The sequence below is a fragment of the Pavona decussata genome, unplaced genomic scaffold, assembly GCF_977016875.1.
Source record: "Pavona decussata unplaced genomic scaffold, jaPavDecu1.1 SCAFFOLD_468, whole genome shotgun sequence".
In the NCBI taxonomy this organism is placed as follows: domain Eukaryota; kingdom Metazoa; phylum Cnidaria; class Anthozoa; order Scleractinia; family Agariciidae; genus Pavona; species Pavona decussata.
The window spans coordinates 2,044,618-2,057,374 of record NW_028145806.1 but is presented as its reverse complement, the minus strand read 5'-3'; the positions used below and the strand labels follow the sequence as shown (position 1 = coordinate 2,057,374).

The 12,757-nt window shown below is 38.5% G+C and overlaps 1 protein-coding gene across 1 annotated transcript; it reads right to left on the bottom strand.

Moving 5' to 3' along the window:
- Positions 1–296: 296 nt before the first annotated feature.
- Positions 297–11,176, bottom strand: LOC146450422 (survival of motor neuron-related-splicing factor 30-like). Its single transcript, XM_085100548.1, has 10 exons — positions 11,084–11,176; positions 10,920–10,985; positions 9,362–9,403; positions 8,497–8,585; positions 7,733–7,823; positions 6,837–6,931; positions 5,042–5,108; positions 4,439–4,501; positions 2,493–2,579; positions 297–1,368 (listed from the first exon to the last, which is right to left on the bottom strand). The coding sequence occupies exons 1-10, from the start codon at positions 11,141–11,143 to the stop codon at positions 1,288–1,290; spliced, it is 741 nt and encodes a 246-aa protein (XP_084956674.1). The 5' UTR covers positions 11,144–11,176; the 3' UTR covers positions 297–1,287.
- Positions 11,177–12,757: the final 1,581 nt, after the last annotated feature.

Genomic DNA, 12,757 nt, shown 5'->3' with positions numbered 1-12,757 from the left:
GGTTCGTCAAACGCGGCTTTGTAGCTAGCCAGAGAAACTCGCCTAAAACCCAAACAGGGTTGACTAGCAAGGTCACTGTGACAAGTGCACCTACAAGCACTTAGCAATTTTGACCAAGAATGTTACCATAATTTCCAAGTTTCCTGGCATGCGAAGCAAGCGTTTCCGTGGAGTTTTCTGCTTTCCGTATTTTGAATGCTTGTGAAATGAGGCGAGAGCAAATTTCGTCCCAATTTCCGCGCGATCACACAGCGAAAAACGTTGCCTCGTTCCTAGGCCTCTCTCTGTTTTTCAGCTCGGTCAATCCGTTTTGGGTCAGGACAAAGATGTACAGGGACTAGGCAACGAAAAACGCACGAACGGAAACGCTTGCTGCGCCTGCTACAAGTTTCCAGCAAGGAGACAACAGTGTGTTACGCAGAATATAAACTATTAGTATATATCACACAAGTGAATAGTACTTTTCGCAACATATATTTCGGAGAGAAAAATAGCTGAAAATGAGGGGGGAAAAGGCAGCTTTCTGCAATAAAACTGTGCTTTGTTATCAATGTGTTGAATAATAAAACCATTTTCTTACTTAATCTTGCGGAATATCGCCTGATTTTAGCCAACTCAGTCTACGGCCTCGTCGGCTGAGTATCTGGATATTCCGCGCGATTTCGGAGGATAGTTGTTAAATAACTTTCAAAACGTGTAATACTGTTTATCATATCCCCTAAGGTTCTGACCTGATAGGCTGCATAATACGTAAAAACACCAGGGCCCGGTTATTCGAAAGTCGATTAACGCTAATCCACGATTAAAAGTTAACCAAGGTTTTCATCTAGCTTATAAGTAGTTTTTGAAAACTAATTTTAAGCTCATGCTAAAGAAAAGTCTAAGTCAAAACTGAGGGACAAAAATCTTTGGCAATCAAAGTTCATGTTAATCCAGGATTAGTTTAATCGAGCTTTGAACAACTGGGCCCAGGATCACAAGCCGACGGCACACGGTGATATAAACATACAACTCCATCTAGTACCGACCATTATACATTAATTTTCTGTCATTTTGGCAAAAAAATGATTTGAGCTCACTCATTTGCTGTCAGTTTCTTTGTTCTCATAACCGCGACACTCGTAGTTGTATTTACATTTTGAAGAGAAGTTGTATGTCGATCAGAGTGTGAGCCTAGCAGAAGTGATAATTTATTAAACAAGCACTGCAGTTTGACCAAGATACTTTACCCTGGGTTTGGAGGTTTTTTCGTAACCTCTAAAACCCAGGGTACGAGTACTGCTGTTATCATCTCTTGTAAACAAGTTTGTCTGGTTGTGTGAACTGTGTCATGGGTTGACCCCCAGTACCGCATGTTCCAACGCCAACCTAAAAATACAAGCAACAGTTACTCCCCTTCATTTGAAGGTTAAAATCAACTTAGAAACCTTACGCCAATATGGCTACCATTTTAATATTCTTTTGTTTGCATTCAAATTAGCCACTTCTTGCCTCATTCAAGGTAAAAATTTCTTTTGCTCTTTGAGCGAAGTAAGAAAGGCTAATTTGAATACCAACAAAATAGTAGCCACTTTGGAATAAGCTCTATAGTTCCTGAGAGATGGTAGTCATGGTTCTTAGACCCATCTAAGTTAGGTCCCTACATATCCTACCAAGATCAATAATTATATTAAAGGGCCCGGTGAAACAAGGCTCAAGTGACAATTGGCTTTAAAATCCAAATTTCTGTACATTTGCCCTAAGTTGGCATACAAACTGACCATTGTTACATATTTATGTTGTGATTTAAGGACTTTTAAAATTCGCCCAATAACCTTATGACTTATGCCCAAAATCTGACTGAACTGAAGAGATGCTTGAAATGATTTCTTTGCTTCCCTGTTAACAGATAAGCAAAAGTTCTTATGTGATAATGAATGCGTTAGAACATTTTTGGAGGATTTTAGATTCAAAATCGACATTTGCACCCTTCTTCCACTGGTTTCTTCAGTTGCTGGCATGTCTGAAAAGTTGACTAAAGTTCAAACTCAGGCTTGTTGGTTGTTCTTCTGGCATCCAGAGCATAAAAATATTCTGTGAGAAATGTAATTGGTAGAGCACAGGCCATGATGCAAGTATAGTTCACAGGAACCGAAACTCACAACTGTTACAGCTTAATACCCTCACAAGAACCATAAGTTTTTACTCAGAAAGCAGAAAGATTGTTAAAGGTATGAAGCTCGAAGTAACATGTATGTGCATGAAACATAATGACTGCCTGCAGCCATAATGCACTAATTTGCTTAATTTTTTTGTCCTTGTTGGGTATCAACACACTTGGGACTAGCCCAGGGATTAATTTCCTGCGATACACAGGAATGCTGGTGGGTATGGCTTGACAATTTCAATCACCTTATGTTCAACAATCTCATTTGCTGCTATTTTAGGTGTAAGAAGAACAATACTGAAGAAGAATCAAGCGATGCGAGTTTATTAGGAATGCTGCCACTCACCTTTCCTTGAATTGTATCTGGGGAGGCAAATATACTCTTCTTTGATACTCCTTTTAAACTTTTTCCTGATTTACTTGATCCAGTACCCTACAAGACAAAGAGTAACATACACTTTAAAGGGAACCTCCACTCTGACAACAAACTTTCACATTAAATTGTTGGAAATGTCTAAATTCTAAGTTTTAGTTTGAAAGTAGAAATAACATAAAAGTGCTCAAAGTTAGACATGAGTATCGTCTATTTTCGCTTTTTAATTTCCCGTGTGCTGTCATATGGTTGCCGTTATTGTCAATGAGTGGAAGTTCTTGTGTGAAACAATTTAACAACCGTATTATGTCATGAAATCCAACATAGCAGCCCCCGGGAAGTTAAAAGCGAAAATTGGCAACAGTCAAATCCTGTTTTGTTGGACACAGAAATATTATTTGCATGATTTCCAACAAAATTTAAAATCAGATTGTATTTTCAACAATTTAACGTTAATTTATTTCAACAGTGGAGGTTTCCTTTAACTACCACCAGCTACATGTACACACAAGTGTAGCAAATTGACAACCCATTGGACTCCTGTTGATTAACCATACACATTTGTAGTTTAGAGAATTTTCAGTACAAACTATAAATTAAAAGACAGCTGGAGGTCAGATTATCAGAGAATCAGAGTTTTAGAAGTAGCCACATTTTAAATCAATGATAACACAATCATCTTCATACTGATGTATATACCTGAGCTATGTTAAAGCCAATGACATGACTAGATATATATTATACATTACTACATTACCACAGAAAACACTGAATTACTGTTACGGTATATTATTTGGGCCTGCAGGGAATCACAAAATGTTCTTTAGAAGTAAGGACCAGGGAGCATTCTAGAGAAAGTAAGCAACAAATAATTACTGTAGGGGGCAAAAGAGCCTGAGGTTGCTGGCAAATTTTGAGAAGGGTTGGTTGTCGCTCACTGGAAGTTTACAACAGTTTACAAATCAGACAATCAGCAAGGTTTGCAGTCACTTATGAGAGACAGCCATTGAATGGAGGCTTTGGCGGAAAGTGGCTTAAATTCATGGAATATGAACTACACACTACAGTCGAACCTGTATATAACGGCCCTGTATTAAGCGGCCACCCTCTATTAAGCGGCCAGTTTTTAAAGTCCCGATTGTTTGCTCATGCAAACGCTGTATTTGTTACCTGTATTAGGCGGCCACCTCTATTAAGTGGCCGCGGCCACCCTGTAGCAGTCCTATGTTTGTCTTTCTTTGTTATTTTTACCTGTATTAAGCGGCCACCCTTGAATGGAAACTAAGCCATGTTATTTTATGCGGTATTTTATTGTGTTTAAAATGCGATCCAGCATCACTATAAAGAAATAACATGTACAAAGCTACCGTAAGCTGATACTCGGCCGTTTAATATAGTTAACGCTTTTCAGATATCCGCAATGTGCTGAAGTACAGTACCATATCACAAACGCTAAAAAACGGTTTGTTTTGAATATGCTTCACTCTTTAGCAACACATTCCTCTTTAATTAACTTGTTCTTCAGCCATGTGACATTGACCATTGAGCGTAACAACTATGAAATGACGGAATGAGATATTTTGTTGTGAGCTGTAAGTCATAGAAATAGAGCACTGTATACCGTAAGAGAGTAGAGGACAATTTATTGTATAGTACTTTTACACAATGTTACATGGCACTGAACTTTGTTTAAAGTATTGATCACTTGAAAGAGTGTTGATTGTCCTATTGTTTCCTTGCATGAAGTGTTTTTGTATATGATACGCCATTAAAATTGACATTAGACCACGCCCAGTGAGTATTTTTAGTGATCCTGTATTAAGCAGCCACCTGTATTAACCGGCCAGTTACTCAAGTCCCGAGGGTGGCCGTTATATACAGGTTCGACTGTATTTATTTCTTTAAAAAAGAAGAGTGACCTTCGAATTGTTGAAAAAGTCCAACCAGTTGTTTTTGTCTTTTTCCCTTTGTTCTTCAATTTCCTATAAAACAATAAAAATCAATAGTACTTGACACCAGTAAGATATCCAGGATTTAAGGTTTACCCTTCACTCCCAAATAAACTGAAAAAAACTTAATTACTGATTTCACAATTTCAATGTGTACAGTAAAGGGGGGCAAAATTAATGGTACCACTCAGACTGGGATGGTCAAACTAAGGGATATTGAAGACACACTCAACCATATTACTGCGCCTTTCAATAACATACAGACTCGAAACTTCAACCCCAAATAACAATTTGCATGTTTATCTGCACTCAATCACAATAATGGAGACAACTGGCTGACTGCAAAAAAAAATTAATAAATAAAAAATACACCAACTGACAACGTGGATCGAAATCTGCCAAACCCAGCACACAAGCATGACCTTTTGACACTGTTGAGCCAAACGTTTTGGTTTTCTTAGAGGTCTAGTTCTGCTGCAATGATTGACTGCTGGATCAGCAGCACTTCCCAGTTGATGCCAAACAGGGAGTGCTCCCCCTACACCCTCTGCCCCCTAGGGATAACTTTCTCACCTTGGCTCTTTGTTTCTTTTTTAACATCTTCTTTTTTTTCTGTTCTCGAAGTGCATCCTCACTAGCCCTTCAAATACAGCCATAAGATATCTTTGTCACATATACATGTATCACATTCACCATTTGCATACCACAAACAACAAAACAAATTAAAGCTTCATGCCATACGAATACCTGTCCAATGACTCAAACTGTTTTGTTGAACCAAAAACCCTTGTCATGTGTGGCAAGCACACACTACATGTACATTTCTTTGAACACTAAACAGTTTCTTTCTCAGTCTCTGCCTGTTTTGTGATGAGATGATCTCTTAACCAATTTAAACTGCTTTGGAATTGGATGTGATGTAAATAATCCAAAAATTTACGGTAATTCAAGATCATGGATGCATTTTTCCTAGCACAAAATGTCAAAAATGCTCTTGGACACCAAATTGGAATTACCTAAATGTATTTATTTACTCGCTTCTCAACACATTCTTATTGACATATCTTGCATATTTTGCATATCTTGCGTGCATCTTAGCGTGTACGTGGGAGGGAAAAATATGTAAGATGTTAAGAATACTTTCTAGAGGCAAGTGTGCTGTTTCTGACCAAGAAATATGTCTGCAAGTTGAGAAAAATGAAATAAGCTTACAATGTATGAGTGGAATGCGCTGAACTGGTCTGCCCAACGGTTATCAAACTTCAAATGTTTGGCAACAAAACACGTCATGGTCTGGCACCTTATTAGAACATGTTTTTTTGTCTCGTGTCCACGCTTAGATGCAACCAACGGCAATTTTAAACAAAGTTTCAGGGTCCGAAATTAACTTTTTTAGGCAGGCGCCAAGTGGCGACTGAAATTTTTTTTTCAGTCGCCATATGGAAAAATGTGGTCGCCAAAAAGCAGAAAAAAAAGTGTCAATAATCCTTCGCAGCAAAACACAAACCAAAATGTTTGGTTGCCAGATGGAAAATTCTGGTCACCAATTTTTCTTTTAAGAATCAGAACGAAGAGCACGCGTTTGCGTTTGGGGCTGCAATGGCGGTTTATACACCTACCATTGAAAAACCACGACGAAAGAATCGAATGCCGGCTATACACGCAATTTCATAAGACTGCTAAATGTTTTAAGTCAACTTTATACCTTCTCTTGTCTCTACCTTTTGGAGAAGAAATGTACCCGATTGAAAAACTTCCGGTTGGTTCTTTGCTCTATGTTCAAAACCGTAAACGATCTTTCCTTTTGCGTTCTGTCAAGACGATCGACAGATCGCCATGTTGTTCGCACCAGGCCACAACCGTGCAGCATTTCTCGTTCAAAAAACATGGCGGCGAAGCTTCGCACTGCTCAAGCTGTGAAGCGTTGTGATAGATTTATAATAACAGGAAAATCGGTTTTATACTTCAAAAGCAGTGGAAAGGTAAAAAGTAAGTGACCAATTGGCGGGCGGCTTTGAATTTTATTTTTATCCATTTGGCTGAAAATCAAAGTTATTGTTTGTATAATGATCGTGGCATGAAATAGTTAATCGCCCGCTGGCGACCAGTTGTGAAATTCTGGTCGCCAGTGCAAAATTTTTAGTCGCATTGGCGACCAGGAAAGCGCAATTTCGGACCCTGAAAATTATCAGCAATATCCATGAAAAAGTGAAATGTATAAAATCCTGACTTTCAATCATATAAAGTTTACTGTTAAACAAAAAATTCTTAACAGAATTGAAAGAAGTACATCTGTGCAGTAAGTACAATCTAGTTACTTAATCCAGTGGGAAGCGCGGCAAAATAAAACTAATGACTGCAGTGTTACCTTGATTTCTTTGAAGTTCCAGCTGCAGGGCTTGGTGATGTTTCCACTGGCCTTTTCATCCCAGCTTGATCAGCCTTGTGTCTTAAAGATGAAACCTATTCAAAAAACACACACAAAACAAAAATCGGGGATCTGTCAAGAGCAAATTCCATCGTTTTTATTATTTGGGTTCACTTGCCAGAGGATGATAGTACCATACACTGGACTGGACTGAAAATATTGATTACTATAATTTTGTGATTTCAGGGCTTGAGAATAATGGTATGGCCAACTAGCCAAAGACTACAAAATTTCAGTTTTGGCTAGTACATGGTAAGTTAATGCTCTTTCACTGGTTATTTTGGCCAGTAAAAATTGTAAAGCACTGCAAGGTCAAACAAAAATTTACGTGAATAGAGAGAAAAGAAACTAATTAAATCAAAGACTGTTAGCGGTTTCATCGACTTCACTGCTAAGCTGAAACAGCTAAAAAAAGAAAGAAACTATTCAGTTTTCCCCAAAGCGACAAATGGCAGAAGCTGCATCCTGCCACATGTGAATGAAAGGTTTGTTTTGGCTAGTAAAATCAGATCTGTTACTTAAGCCACTCGTAAGCTAAATGGTTAGTCTTGAGTCCTTGGTTTAGTGAAAAGTCAATTGTCATTTGAAAAACAAATGGCAGTTTGATGAAAAAACACCCAAAAAGTACATGTATGTACATTTACAAATTAATGTACATGTATAGTTGCTATAATAAAACTCTGAGAAATATGGATTCCTGAAGAGATTACAAATCAAAGTTTGCCAAGTACATGGCATCATTTGCATGAATGCGGAATTTTTGTAGATGGGTTTGACCACAAACATACTGTCACATACAGCCTTTTTCCCACTGAACCCTTAGTACATTTACTGACCTTGACAATCTCTGTGTTTCCATATTTGTCAAATGAAACAGTGCATGTTGAGAGGTCATCAGATATATTATCAACAGTGGCATCATAATAGCTAAAATATAACAAAGGAACTATAAGTGGTGCAGCTACCAATATGAAAAATAATATTTGAATCCTGAAGAAAAGGTGGGATAAAGGAACTGCCATAAAGTCAAGTTATGTACAAATCAAAACAATTCAACACACATGGGGAAATTAACCTTAAAGAGGCCTAATCATGTGTACCACCTACATGTATTTGTACAGCACATTTTTACCACCCTCTCCATATCAGCCTCCACTTGAAAATCAACTGGTACAAAATGACCACTTCTTGAATGCTATACAAAAGTTTAATACCATTTTTGTGGTGGGCACCACATCAAACCAAATGTGTATCTACAGAAACTTTGGATGTACAAAGAAGGAGAACAAGTAGTTTTAACTTGTTCAGTTACTGCCAACCCCCATCACTTGTCTGTCAAGCGATAAATTATTATTGTGATAGAAGATGGAAGAGCAGACAAACAATTTGCCAGTGCCCCCTGCAGGTTAGGGGGAGGAGACGGCTGACATTTCAGACTACATGTAAACCACCTTTTACACTCAAGGTCAAAACAAAGAACTGCTGAGATATATTACCCAATCAGAAATGGAAAAAATTGATTTCAAAATGGAAATTACAAATAATATTGTGATTATAATGTTATTGGAAATAATGTTGAATTTTACACTTGTCAATGTACCTGCCATCTTGACTCCACACTGCTTGGCATTTATCTCCTATTTTCCATTTAATGCCTGTTGATGCTGCAGCTTCAGTGACCCCTCCTTTCTAAAATGTACCATAAAATTTAATAAGTCAGAAAAGTTAATGTCCATATCAGCATAGCATTATCGTCTTCTTTTTCGATCGTAAGAGTAGAAGTTTTTGAAATGGACATCACTGATAACATGTGATGACAACACTGACTAAAATGAAAATTAATACTGTACGCCGTAGTATAAACATTGCCCATTTCATTTTAAAGCACACAAAGCTCTCTCTTTGGAATGATTTCGCAAAGCATTCGGGCAATTTATTCATCCGTTCGAATGGCTGACCAAACTGGAATCAAGGTCAAAGCGCTCTAAGGTTTAGGTCCCTATCAGCACAGCATTAAGGTCCTCATTTTCAATTGTAAGAGTAGAAGTTCTTGAATAATAGAAATCACTGATAACACGTGATGACAACACTGACTTAAATGAAAATTAATAAGCCATAGAACAAGCATATTAAGCTATCCGTTCGGAACAATTTTGCAAACCGTTCAAAATGGCTAACCAAACCATTGGAAACATTTAATCCCCCATTCAAAAGGTTTGCCAATCCGTTTGATAGTTTTACTCATCCGTTTGAACAGCTAACCAAACCGTTCAAATAATTTATTCACCCATTCAGATGGTTACTCACACCGTTCAAACGCTTTGTGAACCGTTCCATGACCGTTCATCATCCATGTGTTTTTGCTTTTCAAACAGTTTTCCGTTAGTGTCTGTTTTGCCTTTCACTGTCACACATTAAGTATATAAACACCATGTTATCAGAGAGTCATTCAGTCTTATATGTACCTCGTTTACTTTTAGAAGATCCAATGTAAGCGTGATCACTTCCTGTGGGAGAAAACATACAGTTTAATCTGCTTACAAACATCAACTTCATAATTATAAATAAGGAAAAGTATTGGTATGAAAGGAGATTTCAGTTTTGGCAAACTTGTTTTAAATCTGAGGTCATATATAAGGGGCAATTATAAGTTAACTTCCCCTCTCCCTATCATTTATGATGTACCCAGTCCATATGAGAAACAAAAGCATCCGTTGAAAATCCCACCACACTGGAAACAGAAGCCATTGTCACTTCTGGCAAAGAGAAACTTTTTTAAGCCTGGTACCTAGTTTTCAGTCTCCAAAACTTTGATACTCGATTTTCTCAAAATTTTGTTGTTTATACAGTGTAAATCTATTTGCTGTGTTGAATTTCCTGCCATGCAGCCAAGGAAATTTTTACTCATAGCCATATAGCCACCTGTTAAACCTAAGAAAAATACAGTCGACTCCCAATAACTCAAACCCTCGCTGAATCAAACCTCGCGCTTACTCGAACCAATTTTCCTTTCCTTTCAGGTCATTTTCTACATAATTTTACCCTCAATAACTCGAACTCCCGACAGCTCGAACTTTTTTCAATTTCCCTTGAAGGTTCGAGTTATTGGGAGTCGACTGTAATCATAAAGGGAGGGATGATCATAGAGTGACTGCCTATTCAAGAAATGCCTGAATTTTTTTTTTTTTTTTTTATCTTTTTTTTTTTTTTTTGTCATGTTGGTCACCCACCGCAGACTTACAGGTGTCTCTCGGTCAAAACATTCATAAGCTCAACTCCCAGCCATGGTGGGGAGAAAATGTCATTTTTCTACCAAATACCACGTAATACACTGACAGCCCAAGCTTACTATCCAATAACATGAACATGAAATCAATGTATAGAATGCATACTTTGTATTTTGATGAGGAAAGAGTTGTGTTGAAAAGCTTGGGCAGAATCAGCAGATCGATATTCTGGTCTGAGTTACATGTAGAAGGTATTACACGCAAAATGGAAGGAAAAAATACTTCCGGCATGACATCAAGTACATGCATGCATCAACAAGGCAATACACGCTGTCTTTCTGACTAGAAAGGTTTAAAAATCTGCAAGGAGTACAGTGGGGCAAAAATTCGGCCGCTTATTACGCATTTATGGCTTTCTTGTTGATTAGGTTTTCGATCGATAATCGAAAATCTAATCAATTTCGATCGATTCGTAATCTCCCGATTTTGGAGCGAAACGGTAACTTAGGGACATAAGTTTTGCAAAAAATTACGGCAAAAAAGACTTAAAATGAAACTTGCTCTCCTTTCCAAGGACAACAAAAGACGGCAAGCTCCATTCATCTTTGATCCATCAAAGAACAGATTTCCTACGAGTCTTATGATCCCAAAAACATTTTGACGGTTGAGTGTGGACAGTTGAAACCAAATACACCATTTAGGGAGAACGGAACATGTTAAGCACTCATTTAACAATTAAAAGAGGCTAAATAGAGCGAAAAATGGTCCAGACTAGCAACACTGTACATAATCTTACTTCTAAATCCTGTTTTAACTTCTTCAATTCCTCGTTACTTGGATCTGTAGTCAAGGCCGCTTCGACCTATGATAGAAGAAAAGGAACTGCCTTTACCTTGAAAATACTTATAAAAGACTTTACTAAGGACAAATAAAACTGTGAATGTTCCTAAAGAAACTCGCCTGCCTCAGCTGAGCGCGGTATTCAGTCAAGTTTGCCTGCAATTCTTTACCATCCGCCATCTTGGACGTTTAGTGACCATCGAGGGAGGCTGCTAAGCTTCAAATCTCCCGTATGAACAACACTCAACTCCCCGCCCCCCCACCCCCACGCGCTTGCCTCCCCCGACAAGCGTGCCACAGTCTCCACCTTCCAGGTACTCAGAGGGTACTCCACTCCTGGTACTCGACCCTGTAACATTTTACGCTGCTCAAATGTGTTGAGTATTCAATATGACGCGCCATGACGTGATTCTTTTCTCCAATGAAAGGCATGAAACGGACGTCAGACGCTATCCACAACCTCGTTCCTGGGCCTTGACGGGTATATGGACGCACTTTCATGAGTTCGGGAGCTCTCAGATTTAGAGTGTAAAAAACAGTCCGTATTTTTACGACGTCCCCAGAGCGTGAAAAAAAAAAAAAACCTTTGAATATGCTAACTAGGAAGAAACAAAACGCAGTACTGTTTATGTCACCTTTAGGGTAGCGCGCGTGCATCAAGGGGCAGTTCACGCCTCGCGAGACCACGTGTTCGGCGATTCGTTTCGCCATACGTGACTTTCAAGAAAGGAAGATTTTTTTACAGGTTATAAGGCCTCAAATAAGGGCACTTGTTACAGGCAAGGGACTTATCTCTCTTTTAAAGGCGAGAGCCCTCAGCACCACATGGGCAATGCTTATCATGGAGATACCCCAATGATTACTGCAATCGCTGCATTCACCCATTATTGACCTTTATTGTATGTGTTGCATCTCTCATATCCTGGGGCATTGCCGTTTCTCTAGCAGACTCGCGGATTTTGGAGAGAATGGTCTCTTACCCAGGACTTCGACAACTACGAATGAGGACATCGGTTGTTTTACTCAGCTCATCCGAAGTGCATGGATTTAACACCGCCGTAGAAGGTGTGCAATCAAACTCTAACCCTTCAACTCGTATTGCTACTTCAGGGGCGTATTACTTTGAGAACTTTTTGTTACTTTTTTGTGATATTGTTGATTCCATTTTGAGCAAGAGAACATACAAGATAAAGGCAAACCCGATTAGTTGCATATATGAACACTGATTGATGTAGTTATATTTCACCGATAAGTTAAGTAATCAATTGCTTCTAAGGAAGTTATGTGAGATCCCTGTGTGAGATCTAAACAACAGTGATTTAGTATGACAGCACTGTACTGCAAATCGATCAGTACTACTTTTGTTTGAGCTGTACTTGAAATCCACAGGTCCCACCTGCAGATTGAAATGCTCTTCTCCGTATATGTGGTAATAGCCTCCTAACATTGGTATTCTGTTTGTAGTCAACTTCTAATATTACTCCTATGGAGCACTCTTATTCCTTTACCGGAGTGGTTTTACATCACCATTGGAACCAAATCAAACACTCAATAAAAGTTTTTGGCGTAAAATTTGTGAAATCAACGTGGAACTGAACTTAGTCCTGTCAAGATATGGTTTTTGCGATGTGTCCGTTTATATTATGACTCTGCCCTAAAGCTGTTCCCTGTTCGTGAGACAATTCCTTCGATCAGATGAAAAAACAAACCAACCTAACTATAGGGTAAATCAACTAACTGCTCTTGCAACATGTTCAATTCCTCTCCCTCTGTGTTTGAGCCGATCCAGGATCT

Coding starts and splice junctions, on each gene's coding strand:
- LOC146450422 (XM_085100548.1), bottom strand. CDS start 11,143: ATGGCGGATGGTAAAGAATTGCAGGCAAACTTGACTGAATACCGCGCT. Junction 9,404..10,919: donor AGTTAAAACAGGATTTAGAA/GTAAGATTATGT, acceptor TTTCTCCCACAG/GAAGTGATCACGCTTACATT. Junction 7,824..8,496: donor GTGTGGAGTCAAGATGGCAG/GTACATTGACAA, acceptor GTTATATTTTAG/CTATTATGATGCCACTGTTG.